Source organism: Bombina bombina, chromosome 3 (assembly GCF_027579735.1).
Source record: "Bombina bombina isolate aBomBom1 chromosome 3, aBomBom1.pri, whole genome shotgun sequence".
NCBI lineage: Eukaryota > Metazoa > Chordata > Amphibia > Anura > Bombinatoridae > Bombina > Bombina bombina.
The window spans coordinates 1,006,682,903-1,006,709,342 of record NC_069501.1 but is presented as its reverse complement, the minus strand read 5'-3'; the positions used below and the strand labels follow the sequence as shown (position 1 = coordinate 1,006,709,342).

At 38.9% G+C, this 26,440-nt stretch overlaps 1 protein-coding gene across 1 annotated transcript in view; it reads right to left on the bottom strand.

The window, feature by feature from the left end:
- The window catches only part of SHMT2 (serine hydroxymethyltransferase 2), a 290,678-nt gene that overhangs the window by 197,178 nt on the left and 67,060 nt on the right, over positions 1-26,440 (bottom strand). Inside the window, 2 exon segments of the mRNA XM_053708176.1 lie at positions 4,577-4,658; positions 14,151-14,351. Coding sequence (XP_053564151.1) covers positions 4,577-4,658; positions 14,151-14,351 — 283 coding nt within the window.

The window sequence follows — 26,440 nt, the reverse complement described above, 5'->3', positions numbered from 1 at the left end:
TAACCTATCCAACAGTGTAACTCTTGGGGATCTGAATATAAAAAAAAAAAAAAGTTAAAACTTATTACCCAGGTGGGAAAGTGCTTAGCACTCAAAGGGTTAATATACTTTATAACCTTTAAACCTCTAAATGTCTGCCTGTTTCTATGCAACTAAAGACAGCCCCTTATCACATGCTTTTTATTTGCTTTTCACAAGAAGAGACTGCTAATCCATATAAATAACATTGTGCTCACGCCCGTGGAGTTATGGTTGACACAACTAATTGGCTTAAATGCAAGTCAATAGATAAAGAATAAATAGCCATGTGATTAGGGGCAGTCTGCAAATTTTAAATACAAGGTAATAACAGAGGTTAAAAGTATATTAATATAACAATGTTGGTTGTGCAAAACTGGGGAATGGTTAGTAAAGGGATTATCTATCTTTTTAAACAATAACAATTTTGGAGTTGACTGCCCCTTTAGGACAATTTGAGTACAGTTTCCTTTTAATCTTACGGATTTAATATGTCAGTGATAATGTTTTGCTTTCACCAGTAATGCTATGGTAAACATTAAAGATGGCCGATAGAAAAAAAATGTCATTATCTATATTTCTAAAGCATTTTATATTTGTATAATACAAATCTGTTTATTTTGTCTTCCAGACATATGTCTGTAACTTCTCTTTTGAATGAAAATTATACTGTTTTACTGTGCTGTACTTTCCAATTTTTAGTCCATATTGCTCCACATTATTATTCATTTTGCGGGAACACTTTCATCCGCCTTGTATTATTGCTTTCTCTCACTTCTTCCCAAACTTTATTTCCACTTAATCATATGACCCCACTTATAGCTGCACTGTTTGCCTTTGCTGAGAAAGAGAAATAACACACTACGCAATAAAATATCAAATCAAAATGATTTGTGTGTTTATTACTAAAGGTTCAATTCATGTTTTTTCAAGTTGCCAGCATTTCAAGTCACTGAGGATGATAAAGTTGCCAAATTTCAAAGAAAATCATTAACACAATCCATTGTTTCAAGTATCTGAAAAACAGGGTTTTAACAGTCTGGCAAACAAACTATAATTACACTTCACACACCGTTCAGTACATGTGTACTTACTAGTTGAAACATCATTACAGTGTAGCCACAGATCTCTCTGAAGATTTTATTCTACATTTGCTTAGACACTTGTACATAAATAGGCAGCTCTCAACTAAATTATATGAAATGGATTCAGCCTACAAAGGAATTTTTTAGATATCCGACAGCTATATTGATTTACACACTAGGATATCAGTAACCTATTCAAGCACAATGCAAAATTTGACAGGACATAACATTTCAGTTGGTCAACAACAGGTTTTAACACAAATATTACTTGCTAATTACCCTTGTTATTTATCTACTCCGTGATTTATTTATTTTTAATTATCTTCTTCTTTGGTCTTGTACCCCAAGAAATGTTTCCAAAACTATACCAACCTTTCAACAAAAGAGATTCATGTTAATACAATTCCTCAACGTCATACTTAAAAACATGATTTTACGTTTCTTTCCCCTTCAAAATGATTGTCATATTCGCCATGTTTTTCATTAAAACTGTAAATGTTGTGGTTTCAAGTATGTTCTATTTCTTTACAGAGACATTACACAATGTAAAGAATAAGAAGTGAAAAAAACAATCAATGAGGAATTGTAGCCCTAAAAATATTACCCACAACCAAAGATATATTAGTTTATTTAATAACCACTTTATTTAAATAGCTGCAACATAATTAATGAAATCTGGAGTGCTGCACAAACTACATCCATGTAAATGAACGCAAAAGCTTAGAAAGATCTAGTTATCTCCTGGCATCACAAAGGTAGACTGTTTTTTCTCATTACATTGTAATATTGTTCCCTCTCAAAGAAGTATGTGTTAACAGAAAAGAGGCCTACATTCTCTTCAAGACATTATCATTAAAAATGACTCATAACCTGAGATGGGTCAATACCACAATCTCTTAATACTGATGGGTGCGGGTGAATATTCTACCAGATAAATATAAAATGTTAAGTCAGAGCTTAACAAAACTCAGGAGCCATAGATCACCACAGCTACAATTTTACTTGTGGCTCTTAATTTTCAGGAATATTCCAAATTTATTTCTGACAGACCCCTTGGGAATTGTACTTGGCTCCTCAGTCTTTTGGGTGGCTTCTAAATTTGTCAACTAATACCTTACACAATAAAACTACTCCCTACCCAAAATAAAATGCAAATAGTTTGATTTTTACAAACTTTCAGACATCTTATATATTTTCTCTTACATAAGGGATTCCTCAATTGTTTCATTGTGTGAATTTTTTGATCTGCCGCTGTAAGACTCTCCCTGTTATCTTTTGAGAAATGGTATGGCATCTGCTTTCCTCCCAAGATAGAGTGCTACTGTCAATAAGCAACAGATTTTTCTGATTCGTTAATCTTGTTGTACATGAAAAGCAAGGAGTCCAGTTTTTTAACGGTCAGTTCACCCAAAACTTTTCTCCCCTTTAAATTGTTCCCAATGATACATTTTACCTGCTGGAGTGAATTCAATTGTTTACAAGTAGCTACTTTACCCCTATTTTGGCATTTTAAATAGTTGATTTAGCCTGTGGTGTCCCCACCCTTACATAAAGTTTGTATACTGGAGTCCAGGCTATAGAATAGCTTAACTAAACACAGCCAGCAGAATAAATTACACTCCAAGTGGGGTGCAGGATAGTTAAAGGGACAGTTTAACTTTCATGATTCAGATAGAGCATTTAATATTAAACAATTTTCCAATTTACTTTTATCACCAATTTTGCTTTGTTCTCTTGGTATTCTTAGTTGAAGGCTTAACCTAGGAGGTTCATATGCTAATTTCTTAGACCTTGAAGACCACCTCTTTTCAGAATGCATTTTAACAGTTTTTCACCACTAGAGGGTGTTAGTTCACATATTTCATATAGATAACACTGTGCTCGTGAAGTTATCTGGGAGCAGGCACTGATTGGCTAAACTGCAAGTCTGTCAAAAGAACTGAAAAAAAGGAGCAGTTTGCAGAGGCTTACAGAGATACAAGATAATCACAGAGGTTAAAAATATTAATATAACTGTGTTGGTTATGCAAAACTGGGGAATGGGTAATAAAGGGATTATCTTTTAAAACTATAACAATTCTGGTGTCCCTTTAAGTAATAAAATTATAATTTTCCATTGTTCTATTTAAGTATTGAGCTTTGGTTTTCCAGACAAATATAAAAGATAAAGAAGCAAGTGTGTGTACACACAAAATGTTAACATAATGAGATCTGATATTACCTGAAACTCAACCCATTGTATTAGGCTGTGGTTTAAAAGCACAAAACCAGCAACTTCATATACACAAACCTGAAAATGCAACTTTTCATACTCTGCAACAAGTCATTGAAAATACATTAATGTAAAAACAATTTTATAGTGTACTGTCCCTTTAATATTCTAATGTCTTTTTATACAGAGCTCTGGACTTCCACAGAACACCACAAACCACAGCTGGTCGTTTGGACACAACGCTTTGGCAGGTTTGTCTTGGCTTAAATATAGTAGATATTTTTGTAGCACCACGACTCTAAAAGTCTGTCTAAATGCCAAAAGTCACATGAAGGAACACCACATGGAACACATGAGAAGAAAATAAATAGATGATCTCCCACTAGTGATCTGGCCTGGAATAGTACAACAGTTTATTATAATATCTGATATATTTTTGTTAGCAATTTGAATGTCTAGGTAATGCAATAAGATTTTTTTTCTGTTTGGCTTTTTTTTCAACAGGATAGACTAATCCGGGTCTATAATTTACTCATTTCTACAAAGCACAAGGACCCAAGAAGTGCATGTGTTGTGAATATAATTATCGTCTTATCAAATGATACGAGATATACACCTACTGAAAACTTCAGACACTGCAAAAAAATATCTGCAACTCCCTTTACATATCGCAGCTCTACTATAGATTATATTAAATTTATAAATTATAGAAAATAAAAACTGACTTTCATTAACTTAAACAAGGGATATCAAATCCAATTTTTTTCTTTCATGATTCAGATCGAGAATACACATTTATTTATTTTTTTAAATTCCAATTAACTTTGAATATCTAATTTGCTTCACTGATGTTATTCTTTGTTGAAGAGATATCTAGATAGGTAACGTGCACATGTCTGGAGCACTACATGACAGGAAATAGTGCAGCAATCTAGGGCTCCTGCTAATGTATAGCATTATTGCAAAACTGCTCCTACATAGTGCTGCAGACACGTGACGTGCACAGTCTAAGCTTTACATCCCTGTTTTTCAACAATAAGAATAAAACAAAGAAAATTAGATAATAAAAATACATAAAGTTTTTTTTTTTTTAAATTGTATGCTTTATCTGAATCAAAGAAAATGTTTTGGGTTTTATGTCCCTTAAAGCACAACATTGGATCAAAAGCAAAGGAAGGTGACGCTATGCAAGAGGCCTAAATAAAAAAAATATATATATGTCACTCAATTGAATAACTTTAATTTTCTCTTTTATACTTACATTCAGCTTGTAAGGCATTGACTCAAAATAAATAGAGGTAGCAGAGATGCGCTTCACATCAGACATGTAACCATGAGTCAGACTGGAAAGGAAGAGAAATCATGAGGTCATCATTCTATCATCCTGTGATGTCATTTGGTAGCTTTTAAATCTGTATCATTTCTATGCAGGTAGCTACAAACCTCCAATACACTATAGCAACAACAAACACACAAACATCTCTTTAATGTATGTGTATGTGTATATGTATGTGGCCTGTGAGGGTTAATCTCGTATAACCATCACACCTAGTCTTACCTTCTCCAAAGTACCTAGGGTTTAAAGGGATATGAAACCAAAACATTTTCATTTAGGATTCTTACAAAGCATACAATTTAAAAAAAAAAACACATTACTTATATTATCAAATTTGCTTCATTCCAGTGGTATTCTTTGTTGAAGAGATACCCAAGTAGGTGAATGGAGCACTACCTGGCAGGAAATTGTGAGGTCATCTAGTGCAATTGGATAACATTCTTGCATGTGCATGCTTCTGAGCTTACATCCCTGCTTTCCAACAAAATTTGATAATACAAGTAAATTAGAAAGTTGTTTAAAATTGCATGCTCTATCTGAATCATGAAAGAAAAAAAAAAAAATTGGGTTTCACTTTCAAATCCCTTTAAGTAATGAGGAATCTGATAAGATATCCATGTTCTAGACCACCTGCACCCAGGAGAGCTGCCTAAAATGTCTATCACTTTGCTGTTGTGTTTTATATCTATGTAGTGACAGCCTTTTAAATCTACTTGATAAATATAAAAACATTCTCATCGGCAATAGCAGATAATCATGACTTTAAAGAACATTCCTTAACTACCCCCCAGTCCACTTACAAGCTGGTGCTATTTACTTGTTTATATAGATTTTCATCAGGAGGCCAATTTGGAGGCTATCAACAGCATCATTAACTTCTTATAGTGCTTGCGATCATTTGTTTTTTTGTCTGTGTGGCTTCCCAAGGTAAACAGGGCGTGCGCATGTTCGCTAGCAGCCCTCCTACACTGGCAGTATTAGAAACAGTGAATCATGTATCTTACAGGATAGCGATTCACAGTTTATTTACTGTCAGTTTATGGACCGTTTGCAGCGCAGTGTGTTCAAGAAGAGAATATACAAAGCTATTGGGCAAAAACAAGCAAGACTAACATTTATTTTAATTTGTTACATGGGCTCAAAACTGCTCTAACACTAATCTCCCCAATCGTGACTACGCTTAAAAGAATACTTAAAGGGACAGTAAAGTAAAAAATAAAGGTTTATGATTCAGATAGAGCATGCAATTTATTTATCTTACTACATTTGCTTGGTTCCTTTGTTAAAGAGTAAAGCTAGGTAAGCTAATATGAGCGTACACAGGTCTTGTAGAAGGCGATGGTAGCAGGGTTTGCTAAGCATAGCATTGCTATAAACATTGTTCAAAACACTGCTGCACACATGTGCATACTCCCGAGCTAGACCTAGAAATACTAAAAAAAAAAAAAAAAAACAGAATTTATGCTTACCTGATAAATTACTTTCTCCAACGGTGTGTCCGGTCCACGGCGTCATCCTTACTTGTGGGACATTCTCCTCCCCAACAGGAAATGGCAAAGAGCCCAGCAAAGCTGGCCACATAGTCCCTCCCAGGCTCCGCCTACCCCAGTCATTCGACCGACGGAAAGGAGGAAATATATATAGGAGAAACCATATGGTAACGTGGTGATTGTAGTTAGAGAAAATAATTCCTCAGACCTGATTAAAAAACCAGGGCGGGCCGTGGACCGGACACACCGTTGGAGAAAGTAATTTATCAGGTAAGCATAAATTCTGTTTTCTCCAACATAGGTGTGTCCGGTCCACGGCGTCATCCTTACTTGTGGGAACCAATACCAAACCTTTAGGACACGGATGAAGGGAGGGAGCAAATCAGGTCACCTAAACGGAAGGCACCACGGCTTGCAAAACCTTTCTCCCAAAAATAGCCTCCGAAGAAGCAAAAGTATAAAATTTGTAAAATTTGGCAAAAGAGTGCAGTGAAGACCAAGTCGCTGCCTTACATATCTGGTCAACAGGAGCCTCGTTCTTGAAGGCCCATGTGGAAGCCACAGCCCTAGTGGAGTGAGCTGTGATACTTTCAGGAGGCTGCCGTCCGGCAGTCTCAAAAGCCAATCTGATAATGCTTTTAAGCCAAAAGGAAAGAGAGGTAGAAGTTGATTTTTTACCTCTCCTTTTACCAGAATAAACAACAAACAAGGAAGATGTTTGTCTGAAATCTTTTGTAGCCTCTAAATAGAATTTTAGAGCACGGACTACGTCCAAATTGTGTAACAAACGTTCCTTCTTTGAAACTGGATTCGGTCATAAAGAAGGTACAACTATCCCCTGGTTACTATTTTTGTTGGAAACAACCTTCAGAAGAAAACCAGGCTCAGTACGCAAAACCACCTTATCTGCATGGACCAGATAGGGCGGAGAACACTGCAGAGCAGATAACTCAGAAACTCTTCTAGCAGAAGAAATTGCAACCAAAAACAAAACTTTCCATGATAATAACTTAATATCTACGGAATGTAAGGGTTCAAACGGAACCCCTTGAAGAACTGAAAGAACTAGATTAAGACTCCAGGGAGGAGTCAAAGGTCTGTAAACAGGCTTGATTCTAACCAGAGCCTGAACAAACGCTTAAACGTCTGGCACAGCTGCCAGCCTTTTGTGAAGTAAAACAGATAAAGCAGAAAATCCTTTCTCCAAACCTTCTAGTAGAAAGGAAAGAATCTTAGGAATTTTTATCTTGTTCCATGGGAATCCTTTAGATTCACACCAACAGATATATATTTTCCATATTTTATGGTAAATTTTTCTAGTTACAGGCTTTCTAGCCTGAATAAGAGTATCTATTACAGAATCTGAAAACCCACGCTTTGAAAGAATCAAGCGTTCAATCTCCAAGCAGTCAGTTGGAGGGAAATCAGATTCGGATGTTCGAATGGACCCTGAACAAGAAGGTCCTGTCTCAAAGGTAGCTTCCATGGTGGAGCAGATGACATATTCACCAGGTCTGCATACCAAGTCCTGCGTGGCCACGCAGGAACTATCAAGATCACCGAAGCCCTCTCCTGATTGATCCTGGCTACCAGCCTGGGAATGAGAGGCAACAGTGGGAATACATAAGCTAGGTTGAAGATCCAAGGTGCTACTATTGTATCCACTAGAGTCGCCTTGGGATCCCTGGATTTGGACCCGTAACAAGGGACCTTGAAGTTCTGACGAGAGGCCATCAGATCCATGTCTGGAATGCCCCATAATTGAGTTATTTGGGCAAAGATTTCCGGATGGAGTTCCCACTCCCCCGGATGCTCCTCCATCACCAGGGAACTCCTTGTTCCCCCTGATGGTTGATATATGCAACAGTCGTCATGTTGTCTGATTGACACCTTATGAATTTGGCCTTTGCTAGTCGAGGCCAAGCCTTGAGAGCATTGAATATCGCTCTCAGTTCCAGAATGTTTATCGGGAGAAGAGAGTCTTCCCGAGACCATAGACCCTGAGCTTTCAGGGGTTCCCAGACCGCGCCCCAGCCCACCAGACTGGCGTCGGTCGTGACAATGACCCACTCTGGTCTGCGGAAGCTCATTCCCTGTGACAGGTTGTCCAGGGTCAGCCACCAACGGAGTGAATCTCTGGTCCTTTGATCTACTTGGATCGTCGGAGACAAGTCTGCATAATCCCCATTCCACTGTCTGAGCATGCACAGTTGTAATGGTCTTAGATGAATTCGTGCAAAAGGAACTATGTCCATTGCCGCAACCATCAAACCTATTACTTCCATGCACTGCACTATGGAAGGAAGAAGAACAGAATGAAGTACCTGACAAGAGCTTAGAAGTTTGATTTTCTGGCCTCTGTCAGAAAAATCTTCATTTCTAAGGAAACTATTATTGTTCCCAAGAAGGGAACTCTTGTTGACGGGGACAGAGAACTTTTTTCTATGTTCACTTTCCACCTGTGAGATCTGAGAAAGGCTAGGACAATGTCCGTATGAGCCCTTGCTTTTGACAGAGACGACACTTGAATCAGGATGTCGTCCAAGTAAGGTACTACTGCAATGCCTCTTGGTCTTAGCACCGCTAGAAGGGACCCTAGTACCTTTGTGAAAATCCTTGGAGCAGTGGCTAATCCGAATGGAAGTGCCACAAACTGGTAACGCTTGTCCAGAAAGGCGAACCTTAGGAACCGAAGATGTTCCTTGTGGATAGGAATATGTAGGTACGCATCCTTTAAATCCACCGTGGTCATGAATTGACCTTCCTGGATGGTAGGAAGGATCGTTCGAATGGTTTCCATTTTGAACGATGAAACCCTTAGAAACTTGTTTAGAATCTTGAGATCTAAAATTGGTCTGAATGTTCCCTCTTTTTTGGGAACTATGAACAGGTTGGAGTAAAACCCCATCCCTTGTTCTCCTAATGGAACAGGATGAATCACTCCCATTCCTGACAGGTCTTCTACACAATGTAAGAATGCCTGTCTTTTTATTTGGTTCGAAGATAATTGAGACCTGTGGAACCTTCCCCTTGGGGGTAGTTCCCTGAATTCCAGGAGATAACCTTGAGAAACTATTTCTAGCGCCCAAGGATCCTGAATATCTCTTGCCCAAGCCTGAGCAAAGAGAGAAAGTCTGCCCCCCACCAGATCCGGTCCCGGATCGGGGGCCAACACTTCATGCTGTTTTGGTAGCAGTGGCAGGTTTCTTGGCCTGCTTACCCTTGTTCCAGCCTTGCATCGGTCTCCAGGCTGGCTTGGTTTAAGAAGTATTACCCTCTTACTTAGAGGGTGTAGAATTTGAGGCTGGTCCGTTTCTGCGAAAGGGACGAAAATTTGGCTTATTTTTAGCCTTAAAAGACCTATCCTGAGGAAGGGCGTGGCCCTTTCCCCCAGTGATGTCTGAAATAATCTCTTCCAAGTCAGGGCCAAACAGTGTTTTACCCTTGAAAGGGATGTTAAGCAATTTGGTCTTGGAGGACACATCCGCTGACCAAGACTTTAGCCAAAGCGCTCTGCGCGCCACGATAGCAAACCCTGAATTATTCGCCGCTAATCTAGCTAATTGCAAAGCGGCATCTAAAATAAAAGAGTTAGCCAATTTAAGTGCTTGAACTCTGTCCATAACCTCCTCATACGAAGATTCTTTATTGAGCGACTTTTCTAGTTCTTTGAACCAGAAACACGCAGCTGTAGTGACAGGAACAATGCATGAAATTGGTTGTAGAAGGTAACCTTGCTGAACAAACATCTTTTTAAGCAAACCCTCTAACTTTTTATCCATAGGATCTTGAAAACACAACTATCTTCTATAGGAATAGTAGTGCGTTTGTTTAGAGTAGAAACCGCCCCCTCGACCTTGGGGACTGTCTGCCATAAGTCCTTTCTGGGGTCGACTATAGGAAATAATTTCTTAAATATAGGGGGAGGAACAAAAGGTATGCCGGGCCTTTCCCACTCCTTATTTACTATGTCTGCCACCCGCTTGGGTATAGGAAAAGCATCAGGGGACACCGGAACCTCTAGGATGTCCATCTTACATAATTTCTTTGGAATGACCAAATTGTCACAATCATCCAGAGTAGATAATACCTCCTTAAGTAGTGCGTGGAGATGTTCTAATTTAAATTTAAATGTTACAACATCAGGTTCAGCTTGTTGAGAAATTTTCCCTGAATCTGAAATTTCTCCCTCAGACAAAACCTCCCTCCTGGCCCCTTCAGATTGGTGTGAGGGCATGTCAGAACAGTTATCATCAGCGTCCTCTTGCTCTTCAGTGTTTAAAACCGAGCAATCGCGCTCTCTCTGATAAGTAGGCATTTTGGATAAAATGTTTGCAATAGAATTATCCATTACAGCCGTTAATTGTTGCATGGTAATAAGTATTGGCGCACTAGAAGTACTAGGGGCCTCTTGTGTGGGCAAAACTGGTGTAGACACAGAAGGGGACGATGCAGTACCATGCTTACTCCCCTCATTTGAGGAATCATCATGGGCAATATCATTATCTATGGCATTATTGTCCCTACTTTGTTTGGACACTATGACACAATTATCACATATATTTAAATGGGGAGAAACCTTGGCTTTCATACATATAGAACATCGTTATCTGATGGTTCAGACATGTTAAACAGGCTTAAACTTGTCAACAAAGCACAAAAAACGTTTTACAATAAAACCGTTACTGTCACTTTAAATTTTAAACTGAACACACTTTATTACTGAATATGTGAAAAAGTATGAAGGAATTGTTCAAAATTCACCAAAATTTCACCACAGTATCTTAAAGACTTAAAAGTATTGCACACCAAATTTGAAAGCTTTAACCCTTAAAATAACGGAACCGGAGCCGTTTTTACATTTAACCACTATACAGTCCCAGGTATCTGCTTTGCTGAGACCCAACCAAGCCCAGAGGGGAATACGATACCAAATGATGCCTTCTATAAGCTTTTTCAGTGGTTCTTAGCTCCTCAAACATGCATCTGCATGCCTTGCTTTCCAAAAACAACTGCGCATTAGTGGCGCGAAAATGAGGCTCTGCCTATGACTAGAAAAGGCCCCCAGTGAAAAAGGTGTTCAATACAGTGCCTGCCGTTTTTTTAAAAAAATCCCCAAGATTATAATAACTATTAATAGTTATAATCTGCCAAATATGCTTAGTAAAGTAATCGTTTTAGCCCAGAAAAATGTCTACCAGTTTTTTAAGCCCTAATGAAGCCCTTTATTCTTATACTAAACTAAGAAAATGGCTTACCGGTTCCCATAGGGAAAATGACAGCTTCCAGCATTACCAAGTCTTGTTAGAAATGTGTCATACCTCAAGCAGCAAAAGTCTGCTCACTGTTTCCCCCAACTGAAGTTAATTCATCTCAACAGTCCTGTGTGGAAACAGCCATCGATTTTAGTAACGGTTGCTAAAATCATTTTCCTCTTACAAACAGAAATCTTCATCTCTTTTCTGTTTCAGAGTAAATAGTACATACCAGCACTATTTTAAAATAACAAACTTTTGATTGAAGAATAAAACTACATTTAAACACCAAAAAAAACTCTTAGCCATCTCCGTGGAGATGTTGCCTGTGCAACGGCAAAGAGAATGACTGGGGTAGGCGGAGCCTGGGAGGGACTATGTGGCCAGCTTTGCTGGGCTCTTTGCCATTTCCTGTTGGGGAGGAGAATGTCCCACAAGTAAGGATGACGCCGTGCACCGGACACACCTATGTTGGAGAAAAGGAACTAGCCAAAATGTATAGAATTAAAGGGACATAATAACCATATGCTAAATCAAAAGTGATGCAGCATAACTGTAAAAACCTGCTAAGGAAATATCAACCTTAACATCTCAATGTAAAAAAGGAAGATATTTTACCTCTAAACATTTGAGTATCATGGCCCTTTAAGTATTGTGAGCTGAAGAAATTTTAACACTTGAAAGTGATGCAGCATAGCTGTAAAAAGCTAACTAGAAAATATCACCTGAACATCTCTATGTAAAAGAAAGTTATTTTACCTCAAAAGTTCCTCAGTAGCCACATTCCATTGTAAAGGATTTCTAAGCAGCATATTAGTATGTCTGTCCTGGGACAGCCGAAGTGATGAGCCTTGGGCACTCATGTTATTTCCCTATTCAGTTTAAGGAAGTTTAAATTAAATCTCATGAGAGTTAAGTCAAATCTCATGAGATCACAGTAAAAGAGTTCATGACTTCATGACTTCAGCACTGTTGATGCTGATTGGCTGCTGTTCATTTCTTCATTTATTTATTTTTTACCTGCAGCTGGGAGCAGCTGAGTATAACTTTTTTACACAGAATTTACTCTGCTGAGCAGAGGAGATTGTGAGGTAAAATATCTTTCTTTTTTACATAGAGATGCTCAGGTGATATTTTCCTGTCGGCTTTTTACAGTTATACTGTATAAGTTTCAAGTGATTTAGCATATGAGTATTATGTCCCTTTAATGTTCTGTGAACAGTTATCGTTCAGCTACTGTAAGTTGCATGTTGAAGAAAAAAAAAATAGCAAATTAGCTTCATCAGTGCTGATGTCCCACTTCCCTTTACTGTGAACTCATGAGATTTCATTGAAATCTCGCAATATTTTATAGAAACTTCTTTAAACTGCATAGGGAAATAACATGACTCTGCTTGTGCATGTCAGAAGCACGCTCCCTAGCAAGTCCAAGGTCTAACATTCTGATTGGCTGCTTAAAATCCCTTTACAATGGGATGTGGCTACTAAGGAAATTGAGGTAAAATATCTTCCTTTTGTACAGCAATTTCAATTGCTTGGGTATCATGTCCCTTTAATAGAAGTAAACTGGGAGTAGTTTAAAAGTTAATTCTCTATCCAATCCATTTATGACTATCTTTTACTGTCCCTTTAAAAGGAAAAAAAAATGTATAATAATAATAATTGGTAATAAAAATGTGTAAATGACACTAAGACTGCAACTTTTTATAGTTGAAGGGTTACAGCTGCATAGTACTATAATACATTCAGACACTGGATATTTTGTACAGTGACAAGAAGATATTAAAATAAAATATGAACAAAATTCATTAACAAAACCACATGTATGAGTTTAACAACAAACACTTGATACTATTCGGTTTAGTTATGTTCTTAGGCATATTAAACAGCGCTTCTTCAGTAAAAAACAAATCTGTTAAATCAAGGTAGACAAAAGAAACAGATTGTGTAAAAAAAAACAGCAAGCATACGTGATCTCTTGTAAAATGATAATTTAGAAAGTCTTAGTGTAGCCCCTGCCCTCAGGGAAATAAGAATGAAAATGTTAGCAACTTAGGTTGCATTCTGTCTCTTCTGAGCATAGGCAAATCAGAATCTGTGTTTATCTCATTTTAACTTAATGGTAAGCCAGCTTGTGTGACTCAAGTTTTATGACATTAAGCTAGATATGCCTTCCTGTACTTGTAGGGCTGTGACAGGAAGTAATGGACACTGCACAACTGAAGTTTAAAAAAGAAATAAAAAGGTAAAATCCGTTTAAAATGATGAATTATACATATTGCAATGGTTTATATTAAGTGTAAGCCACTGCTTAGTAATTTTTTTTATTACAACAATGAAACAGATTGTTTCATAGCCCTTTATTGTTCTCAAATACTATGTAAAATGCAGCACAAAGGAATTTATAAAACAAGACATTTCAAACATGACCATTAAAACAAAGCTATTAAATAAAGTTTTGGCCAAATTTGACAAACCGTTAATTCTATGATCTGTCTGAATCATGAAAGAAAACTTTTTTGGTGTCATGTCCCTTTAATATACCTTTTTTGCAGATATTTAGGACAAAATAAAATATAAATTAAGAAAAACAAATCTTTCCTTTTAGCAAGTATTTTTTTCTGCAAATTTCATGTAACTGCTGATATGAGCTGCAGATCATTCCTTCTTTGTTTGCTAAAGTATTATCTTTTACTCAAACTTCACCCCACAAGTAGAACAGGAACTAATAATTACACATTAGTTTGTACTTACTGTCCTCCATCAGGAAGGTCAAGACCCATCAGGCGGTCATGTGGCTGTAGCAGCGCAGTGTATGCAGCAAAGTTAGCAGGGGAGCCAGAATAAGGCTGCACATTCACTCCCCATTTCTCTGGGTCCAAGCTGAAAGCTTCCAATGCTCTCTGCTGGCAGAGCAACTCTATCTGATCCACCACTTCTGCTCCACCATAGTACCTACAATGTGGAGAAAAGTCATGCAATGGGCATTAAGATGCAAACTGGAACTACCCTAAATCATTTATAGGAAGTTACAAATCATAACATCCAGGGCTTAGAATATCATTTGAAATGGCAAAATAGTAAAACCATTATAGGATGGAATGTTATCAACTGTAATTGCACAGTGTACTCTAGTAAAAAGGAACATATACTTTTGTCCTTGTACCAAGAAAGAAAAAAAAAATATCTATGAATATGAAGACTATATTCACTCCAATCTAACTCTGCTTACAGCTCACCAATTATGGCCAAAAATTAACAATTATTGGTTTCATTGCGCAATCTATAGTTATGTGCACAGCTGAGCATGAAGCACATTAATCTTTCTGTTTTTTCTATCGTGTTCAGCTTCCCCATCAGGGTTATAAACACAGAAAATCAATAAATGTTGCTGTGTTTCTTTTTTAGACACAACTGATAATCTGCATATAGATTTAGGGAGTTCAGCAAATATTTTGTTTCAGCTTACCAAGATTTAATACCTTTGGTTTAGTTTTTTTTTCTTTTTATCTTAAATAGCTCTAGACTAACCTACATGTTCTCTAAATAGCTTAAAATATCCAGTTTGAGATCTTACCCTGTGTAGCTGCTCTTTTGAAAGCTCAACAATAAAAGATTTTCTTTTTTCTTAAAGTGGTGTTTCGTACTGGTGGAGTCTATAGCTTTGGGTTTCCTTGGCCTATCTGCTGGAAAAACTCAGTCCATTTCTGCCCTAGATTTTCACTGGCTGTACCTGTAGGCTTTAGTTCAATAAAGTCTAGCTCAGATACACTTGGAAACAGAAGGAATAAAGAAGATGGTCTCCATGCATGACCCTGACAAACAGACTAATGATAAGTTATATTGTAGCATGTATGTCGTTACATTGGAACTGTCAAAAAATATTTTACATGATCAGGCAAAAATTTACAAAACACTTTCCTGAAAATGGGTACTATGTATGTAAGTATGATAATTACAAATTAATTCTCTATCTATATTATTTAAAAAAAAATAAAAAAATAAAATAAATAAATAAATAGATAAAGCTTCTTGCCAAGTAAGCTCTGTCCAAAAAAATAAATAAAAAAAAAATGGCCTTTTTGCTATACCGACCCTATAAGAGAAGAAAGACCCTCGAAACCTGCCCATTACTTCATGGGACATGATCAAGAACACAAATCTAATGCATGAGGGAAACAAGAAGAGCAAAACCATTGTATTGAAGGAAAACAACAGTCCGCTACCCATACTGAGCATTGCAAGTATAACCTTTTAACGGTTGTAATTGATGACTAGCTGATTGGGACTACTACTGTATTGTATGATATGAATTTTAGGAATGATATCACCAAACCATACGTAGAAAGGGAACACAACAGAAATACCGTTTGCCTTCTCTGCCTGATCTTGATTTGGTGGTGCATCATATTAAAAGGAATAGTTTAGTCAAAATTAATCTTTCACGAATCAGATAAAGCATGCAATTTTAAGCAACATTCTAATTTACTCCAATTATCAATTTTTCTTTGTTCTCTTTGTATCTTCATTTGAATGTAAGCTTAAGAGCCGGCCCATTTTTGGTTCAGAACCTGGGTGGTGCTTGCTGATTGGTGAATACATTTAGACACCAATCAGAAAGTGCTACCTAGGTGCTGAACCAAAAAAGCACAGGCTCCTATGCTTAGATTTTTGCTTTTTCAAATAAAGATAGCAAGAGAACGAAGACAAAATTGATAATAGTAGTAGTAGTAGTAAATTAGAAAGTTGCTTAAACACAAAAATGTATGCTTGCCTGATAAATTTCTCTCTTTCTGGGCATAGAGAGTCAACGATTCATTCCAATTACTAGCGGGATATTCACTCCTGGCCAGCAGGAGGCGGCAAAGAGCACCCCAGCAAAGCTGTTAAGTATCACTTCCGATATCCATAACCCCGTCATCCGGCCGAAGGGAATGGAAAAAGTAGTAACACAAGGATATAGAGGTTTGCAAAAAACAAACAAAAGTGTCATCTGAATTTAAACAAGGGTGGGTCGTGGACTCTCTATGCCCGGAAAGAAAGACATTTTTCAGGTAAGCATTTTGTTTTCTTTCCTATGGCATAGAGTCCACAATTCATTCCAATTACTAGTGGGAACCAATACCCAAGCTAGAGGATACAAAATGAAAGAAGGGAAAAACAAGAGACAGTTGGGCCTAGACCGATGGCACTACCACTTGATGAACCTTTCTCCCTTATGAAGCCTCAGCCGAGGCAAAAGTATCAAATTTGGAAAAAGTATGAATAGAGGACCATGTGGCTGCCTTGCAAATTTGTTCTACAGAGGCTTCATTTTGAAAGCCCAAGAAGATGAGACTGCTCTAGTGGAATGAGCCGTAATTCCCTCAGGAGGCTGTTATCCAGCTGTCTCATAAGCTAAACGAATAACACTTCAGAGAGAAAGAGTGGGAGAAATGGCCTGACCCCTACGTTTACCAAAAAAACAAACAAAAACAAAGCAGAAGTCTGCTGAAAATCCTTAGTTGCTTCAAGATAAAATTTTAAAGCATGCACAACATCTAAATTATGCAAAAGACATTCCTTCTAGGAAGGAGGATTAGGACAAAAAGAAGGAACAACAATTTCATGATTAATATTGCGATCCAACAGGAAGAAACCTTAGCTTAGTACGAAGGACCGCCTTATCAGCATTAAAAACAAGGTAAGGGGAAATCACACTACAGAGCCGAAAGCTCTGAGACTCTACAAGCAGAAGCAATAAGAAACAAAACCTTCCAAGATAGTAACTTAATATCAACAGAATGCATCGGCTCAAACGGAGCCTGCTGCAAAACTTTAACAAGATTAAGGCTCCAAGGAGGAGCAACTGATTTAAACACAGGCTTAATTCTGATCAAAGCCTGAACAAAAGAATGAATTCTGCCAGATGTTTGTGCAGAAAAATAGACAAAACTGAAATCGGACCCTTCAGAGTACTGACTGACAAACCTTTCTCCAGGCCTTCCTGAAGAAAATTCAAGGAACTATTACTCAATCACACCAAAAAAGGTATATGCCATACCCCATGGTAAATCTCATGAGTAACATGCTTACGAGAGCCTGAAGCATAGTATCTATGACCTTCTCAGAAAAACCACGTCTAGCCAAAACTAGGCGTTCAATCTCCAAGCAGTAAGTTTTTAGAACCTAGATTTGGATGAAGAAAGGGACCCTGAAGTAGAAGGTCCTTCCTCAGAGGCAACTTCCAAGGTGAAAGATGACATTTTTATCAGATTCATGAACCAGATCCTGCAAGTCCATGCAGGAGCTATTAGGATAACAGACCCTCTCTCTACTGCTTGACACGAGCAATGACTTGTGGAAGGAGGGCAAACGGAGGAAACAGGTATGCTAAATTGAAGATCCAAAGAACTGCCAGAGCATCTATCAGAACAGCTTGAGGATCTCTTGACCTTGAACCATACTTTGGAAGTTTGGTGTTCTGATGAGACACCATCAGATCCCCACCTGAGGGTTATCATTGTGAAAGCCTCTGGGTGGAGAGCCCACTCTCCGGGATGAAAGGTCTGCCTGCTCAAAAAATCCACTTCCCAGTTGTCCACCCCTGGAATGTTGATAGAGAGATGACAATCTAGAGACTCCGCCCACTGAAGGATGCGTCACCTTTATTGCTAAGGAGCTCTGAGTTCCTCCCTGCCGATTGATGTAGGCTTCTGAAGTGACGTAGTCCGACTGAAATCTTAGAAACCGGAGCAAGGCTAGCTGAGGCCAAGCTGTCAAAGCATTGAAGATTGCTATTAAATCTAAGATGTTCATAGAAAGAGAAGACTCCTCCTGAGTCCACAGACCCCAAACCACTCTCTAGCCTAATAGACAGGAATCCATGGTCACAATCCCCCAGGAAGGTCTCTGGAAACATGTGCCCCAAGACAGATGATCCTGAGACATCCACCACAAGAGAGAGTCTCTTGTTAGAGGATCCAGAACTATCCTCTGCAAAAGATTTGAATGGTCTCCGCTCCATTGACTGAGCATGCATAGCTGCAGAGGTCTCAGATAGAACCAAGCAAAAGGAATGTCATTGATAGAAGTAACCATCAGACTAATCACCTCCATGCATTGAGTCACTGATGGATGAATCGTAGACTGGAGAGAAAGGCATGAAGCAAGAAGTTTGGATTTTCTGACGTCCGTCAGAAAGATCTTCATGGACAGTGAATCTATAATTGTTCCTAAGAAACATACCCTTGTATCTGGTACAAAGGAACTCTTCCTTAGATTCACTTTCCACCCATGGGAACGCAGAATAGACTCTGTATGAGATTTTTCTAGATGAAAAGATGGCACTTGAACCAAATGTCGTTCAGATAACATGCAACAGCAATGCTCTGGTAACTGACCACTGCCAGAAGAGCCCCCAGAACCTTTGTGAAAATCCTGGGAGCTGTAGCAAGGCCAAACTGACCACTGCCATGAGATTTTGCTAGATGAAAAGATGGCACTTGAACCAAGTTGTCGTCCAGATAACATGCAACAGCAATGCTCTGGTAACTGACCACTGCCAGAAGAGCCCCCAGAACCTTTGTAAAAATCCTGGGAGCTGTAGCAAGGCCAATCGGAAGGGCAAAAAATGGAAATGTTTGTTTAGGAAGGCAAACTTCAGATACTGGTAATGATCCCTGTGTATAGGAACATGAAGATACGCATCCTTTAGATCTATGGTCATCATGAATTGACCCTCCTTAACCAAAGGAAGAAGGGACCGGATGGTTTCCATTTTGAAGGATGGAACCCTAAGGTATTGGTTTAGACACTAAGGCAAGAATGGGACGGAAAGTTACCTTTTTTTGGGAACTACAAATAGATGAATCCTAGACCCTGTTCCTCTATTACTCCCAGGGAGTCCTTTATGCAATTTAAGAAGGTCTCTCTCTTTTATCTGATTTGCAAATAACCTTGACAGGTGGAATCTGCCCCTGCGAGGACAAGATTTGAATCCTATCCTGTAACTGTAGGATACTATGTCTATGTCCCAAGGATATGGGACATTGCGTATCCATGCCTACCAGAAAAAAAAAAGTCTGCCCTCTACTTGATCCACTACAGAATTGGGGGGCAACCCCTTCATGTTTATTTGGAATCAGCGGAAGACTTCTTGGCTTGCTTCCCCTTATTCCAAGGCTGACCGGACCTCCAAGAGAACTTGGATTGATACATTGCACCAATAAGATGCTGCCCCTGCAACTGTGGCAATACTAGCAACAGGTTGCCACTGTAATCCCTGATGAATGTACATTTTCTTCAAAAAAGCCTCAAGCTTCTTATCCATGGGATCCTTGAAAGCACAACTATCTTCAATGGGAATAGTAGTTCTCTTGGCAAGAGTAGAGATAGCTCCCTCTACCTTAGGAAATGTGTGCCATGAGTCACGAATAGCATCAGCAACAGAAAACATTTTTAAAAACAGGGGACGGAGAAAAAGGAATCACCGGTTTATCCCATTCCTGAGTAATTATATCTGCTATACGGTCTGGAACTGGAAACACTTCCACAGATGAGGGTACGTCATATACCCTATTTAATTTACTAGACCTCTTTGGATTCCCTGCAACAGATGAATCGGCTTCATCCAAAGTAACAAGAATTTATTTTAAAAGAACTCTGTTTTCTAACTTAAATCTGAAATTAATCTCCTCAGAATCTGTAGCATTGGTCATTACAGTATCAGATTCGGATAACTCACCCTCAGAAGCCAGTGAGGAATCATCCTCATCAGATAACTGGGAAAAACTGACTAAGGCAGCCTTATCGGAGTCGGAACCCTTAACATAAATCTTCTTGGACTTCCTCTTGCGTTTACCAGCCACTGGAAAGGCTGATAAGGCTGCAGACACAGCTGTTATCTGTGCAGCAAAATCTGTTGGTAAATAAACACCCCCAGAAGGAGGCTGAGAGGAACCACAGGGCACTTCATGTGAAACGGAAAGGGACGTCTGAGGAGATAACGGCCTGGACAACATTATCCTGAGAGACAAACTCAGGAGACATTTTATCTTTAAACTTTAAAGTCTTATCTATACATGTGGAACACAATTGCATAGGCGGCACAATCTGAGCCTCCAAACAAAGTAAACATTTAACAAAATTAGCTGCTATATTTTGTTCAGAGTCCATAGTAGCAAAAGTATTGAAAATTCTCACAGAATTAAACAAACTAAAATATAATACAAAAGAAAACTGTAGTAAAATACCCCTACCCCACTGCAGAATGAGATCAGAAGCAAAAACGCTACCTCTATATCCTCAGACTAACTGAGGCAACTCACCACACCGGAACCAGGAGCTCCCACTAGCACCCCGGATTCTATCAAAGGAAAAGGCTAAGAAACTAGTATATCCTTCTGTCATCCTAGTCAACAGGAAAATAAATGCCTTCAGCATCAGCTCCAAGCAGCACTCCAAGCAGCACTCCAAGCAGCACTCCAAGCAGCACTCCAAGCAGCACTCCAAGCAGCATGCCACTCCGCTCCTCAAAACGATGTGAAAAACAAAGCAGAAAAGCAGGCACACACGTGACCGGAACGTCATAAGTTCCAAAGCATGCAAAACAAGTGCTACGTTTAAAATAAAATATTAGTATCTCCACACACAAATCCCTTACATAACACAATCAGGAAACTAGAAATGCCCCTGAAACATACAGCCTTACTCAGCCTCAAAATCTAGGGTTAAATATTAACTCCTTATGACTCTTAATATTTTAGAAAATACAATTCCACTTAGAAGTCCCTTTTAAAAAATGCTGCCCAAAACTTAAATTCCTATACACAGGAAATAAAGTGAGTCCCATATGAAAACCTCTAGAGTGCTACCCCTAATAACTAGGAGGCAATAGCACTTACCTGTGGATCCGGCAGCAGAGCAGGAACCGCTTCTAAGGTGTAATTTAAAGTGAGAGAAGGTGGGGGTGGGGCAGAGTATATTGTACACAAGAGATTCAGTGGTTAAGGGCAAATGGCCCGATTTGAGTTTTATAATCTCCCAACCACTGATACCTCCTGCCACAGATTTAAAGTTAAGGGCAAGATACAACTAACAAGTAATTGTAAATAGACTTACAAGTAAGAATAGGTAACTTAAATCTGTGAGGAAAATTCCACCAATGCCCTCGCAAAATCAGAGCTAGATAGTTTTTAGTTAGAAAAAATGTTTTTCTCCATTCATACACTAAAATTTATTAAAGTCAAAATTTTAACCACACATACATTTAGCAAGAGCTAAGAATTAAAAACACTACACCTAAGTTGAGCTGTGATTTTTAAATTAGTCTGAAATCAGTATCAAAGGTATCTGGCAGCAAAAATTATAGATATAGGCTAAGCCCTTACAATCCGAGGGCTAGATTAAGTTTAATTTTTACCAATTATTAAAGCTGCATTATACCAGACCAACAAAGGTGAGCAAGTTAAAAAAAGGGAAAAGACAGAGCTTATCCCAGAGGACCCCTGACGTACGTTTCACAAAAAACGCTTCCTCAGAGGGACCCCTCTGAGGAAGCGTTTTTTGAGAAACGTACGTCAGGGGTCCTCTGGGATAAGCTCTGTCTTTTCCCTTTTTTTAACTTGCTCACCTTTGTTGGTCTGGTATAATGCAGCTTTAATAATTGGTAAAAATTAAACTTAATCTAGCCCTCGGATTGTAAGGGCTTAGCCTATATCTATAATTTTTGCTGCCAGATACCTTTGATACTGATTTCAGACTAATTTAAAAATCACAGCTCAACTTAGGTGTAGTGTTTTTAATTCTTAGCTCTTGCTAAATGTATGTGTGGTTAAAATTTTGACTTTAATAAATTTTAGTGTATGAATGGAGAAAAACATTTTTTCTAACTAAAAACTATCTAGCTCTGATTTTGCGAGGGCATTGGTGGAATTTTCCTCACAGATTTAAGTTACCTATTCTTACTTGTAAGTCTATTTACAATTACTTGTTAGTCGCTTCTAAGGTGTGACTGATACACCAACATCTGTCAGGTACCTGTAGAAAAAGAAAAAAACAGAGTAACCAACTCTGGTTTTCTATCAAAGGGGTAGCATAAATGTTAGAAATAAAGCAAGGACCACCTCGCCGCCTTCTAACTGCTAAAAGCCACCATTACTCCTACTAAAGAGATTGACATGGACACAGCATAACCCCAATTCCTTGCTTGGAGGGAAAAGTACCCATTAAAGGATTAAATATCTTCAGACACCTTCTTCGCGATCCTCCCACGATCAAGGCAAAGAATGACTGGCGGCTATGGGTAAGGGAAGTGATACTTAAAGGAACAGTAAACCTTAAAAATAAGGATATATAATTCTGCACATAGTGCAGAATTATATAACATTAAAGTAGCCAAACATTAAAAAACATAATTGTACCCTATTAATTTAAAAAAAAAAAAAACGCTGTTTCACAGACCCGCTCTCTGCACTCTGCTGAGCGGGTCTGTTATATTTAGTCAGCGCATCGGGCCAGCTGTATAGTCACAGCCCGGCCCGACCGCGCCATAAGACTACGTGCAGCTCGCTCCTGTCACAGGAGCGAGCTGCACTTAGTCTTATGGCGCGGTCGGGCCGGGCTGCGACTATACAGCTGGCCCGATGTGCTGACTAAATATAACAGACCCGCTCAGCAGAGAGCGGGTCTGTGAAACAGCATTTGTTTTTTTAAATTAATAGGGTACAATTATGTTTTTTAATGTTTGGCTACTATAATGTTATATAATTCTGCACTATGTGCAGAATTATATAACATTTTTAAGGTTTACTGTCCCTTTAACAGCTTTGCTGGGGTGCTCTTTGCTGCCTCCTGCTGACCAGGAGTTAATATCCCACTGGTAATTGGAATGAATCATGGACTCTTTGCCATAGGAAAGAAATTGCCTACTCTATCTGAATCATGAAAGTTTAATTTTGACTAGGCTATTCCTTTAAATTTCCACTTAAAAGTACAGAGAATTTGATGTGATTTACTTTTGACAGTGCTTAGATCCTAAAGGTACATTAAAAACACTAAATAAATGCTAGATTGAATGATGCATTTAAAAAAAAAAAAAATAGATTAGCCTGAAAATTGATAAAATAAGTCTATAAAATAAGGGGAGCTGCCATGTTTTAACAGGCTACTTTCTCTATTGTGGCCAGTTATAAATAAGTAACTAGAGTTTGCAGCCAATGGCCGTGTGGAATATAACAGAGTTCTGCACTTCTAACAGGAATTGAAAAGCTCACAATCTCAGAATGTAATCACAGGAAAAGGACAAAATAAATAATGAAAGTATATTGCAGAGGTTTTTTTTATATATATCTCAAAGTGTTTAATGCCCCTTTAAGTGTTTGATGGCTCAGACAAGCGGGAGTACATTAACTATCCTCTAACATTTAAGGTTTATTTCTCACCTGAAATACAGATAGGGGCATGGTTAGCCTCTATTCTGAATGAGCTTGAGTTTTAGCTGTACTTCTCAACTGGAGCCGTCAACTCTATCTTGTTGTGCATAGAGGTTTGGCTTACCTCTATGATTGATGATACACAGAGTCACAGGTCTTCGTTTTTACTGTAATATGTACTTGCCTTGTTTTAACAATGGAAAGTAAGAACGCATATGTGTAAACAAATCTGCAAGTCTGTATATGACCATTTAAAAAGTCTGTTTCCGGGGGGGCGGAGCTTGGCCGCGCTGGGAGATGGCTGACTGATCCAAGAGCTCCTAGGCCCCATTGCCCAAACCATATAAAAATCGCCTAATATATTACATATATACATTGAGAGACTCAGCCCTACAGTGGGGAGCAAGTATTGAAGCAGCCCGTATACCCAAAAAAAAGAAAATAGGAATAATCACGCACTCGATAACCCCAGAAGTACCAAGGACCGCAGCTGGAACTACGCCACGGGCGCTCTGGCGCCGGGAGCGCATTGACCGCACAGCAGCTCCGTGAGCAGCTAAATAGCAGAGGCCCGACCGCCACAGATTACAAAAGGCAGCACCCAGAATCAGGCCCGGGGGTTTACCGAGTGCAGGCTCCCTCAAGTTGTGACGTCATCGGTTGCGACAAGCGGGGTCAGCGCTATCGATCATCAGGCCGAAAATCCGTCAAGCTGTTAAAGAAGGCACAGGTATTTAAGAACTTCCTGCAGGGGATCACTTCACGAGCCTCCATACCTCACCCACATAAAAAATAACAAACTAGGGGGTATAAACCAAACGGCTAATAAAAAGGAAGCATGTAAAGGGGGACCACATAAGATACAGGCAGCCATAAGCCTAACATTCCAACCCTGTCACGTAGCAGTGACCACCCCAGCAGTGAACCTCAAGCCCACATATAAAGACTGCAAGTAAAGGGTACAAACTAAACTGCCACACCAATTAGCGCACACTAACAGGAGATTGGCATAAAAAGCTGTCAGCAGCAGTCAGACAGGGGAAAAACAAAGATCAAAAGAAAAAAAGAAAAAAGAAAATAAAGCAAAAAAAAAAAAAAACAACATTCTCAAACCCCCGCAACTGGCCATGCCAGGCCGCAGATCAGCTAAGCCAGATACCACAAATAAAGTAAAGCCAATACAGCAATATCTTAAACTACAAGAACCTACAGTCCCAACACAAAAGATGGAACAAGTTAAAATCACAGACCAGCATACACCCCCTGCCTCCATGTGTACAGCACAAATCTTAACTAAAGATGACATCAACTCATTGTGTACTAAAGAGGACATTAAAGAAATAATAGGGGAAGTGAAAAACTGGTATGGGGAGCTTAAAAAGGACATATCAAAAGTCTCCAGCAGAGTAACAGCACTGGAGGAGCACTACAACACAACAGATAATGATGTCCAACACATTTCAAAAATGGTATACGACCAGCAGGAAACAATACATCATTTATTAGACAGGGTGGAAGACCTGGACAACAGGGGTAGGCGCAATAACTTACGTATACGTGGTATACCAGAATCAATTCAACATTCTGCAATAGAGGGGTGCTTACAGGACTTATTTCGTACAATTAAAGGCAATAACAGCGCCCCAGACATAAATATTGAAAGAGCCCACAGAGCCCTGAGAGCCAAACCCCCATGAGACATCATACTGAAACTCCTCAACTTCAAGGATAAAGAAGAAATCCTCAGACATGCGAGGCAAAAACAGAAGATTATGCATGCAGGTAACCACATTCAGGTTTTTGCCGACCTGAGCCCCACAACCCTGCAAAAAAGGAGAGACCTGCACTTCATCACATCAGTCCTTAGGGACAAGAATATTCCATACAGATGGGGCTTCCCCGTAAGTGTCATCGCAACTAGAGGAGGTACCACAGCAGTTTACAGAAACCTCGATGACCTTTCCAACTTCAACAGCGCCCTACAACTCAACATAACAGAGCCTGAAGAGGAACAGCTTGGTCAGAGAGATAATCAACGTGCACTTGGTAAAGAAATGGGCTCGCAACTAAGAAATCTACAACCTCCTGTCCCCTCAAGACCACAAGAAATGAACTGCACAGGCAATTGACTTGCCTTTCTCAATAGGCTGGACAGTTCTCTCAGATGCTCCAACAAGGCTAAAGGTCGTATTATCTGTTATTTTTAGAGGGTTAACTTTGTTTTTTACTCTCAGTCTTTATTAAAACGGTTTGGGGGTGGGGATATTAGTCCTTGTACAGTTACTTCTGATATTTTCTGTTAATCTTATCACTTGCATGCAGTTGGCAGTTATCAGAAATCAATCTTGTCAAACCACTATTGCTTTGTAGTTACGGTTACAGATATTCTATACCAATACTTTGCTACACTGTTTATAATAAGTTATTGGTGATTGTACTGTTTTAATATTTATTGACATTTGTTTGCAAAAGTTCTACTTGCCGCATTTGTACATCCAAATATAACAACAAATAATGACTTCACGCACCCACACGCTCTCACTAACGACAGTAAACGTAAAGGGATTGAACAGCCCCGAAAAGAGATCTATAGTCTTCAGGGACTTATACAAAAACACAGGAGACATCCTT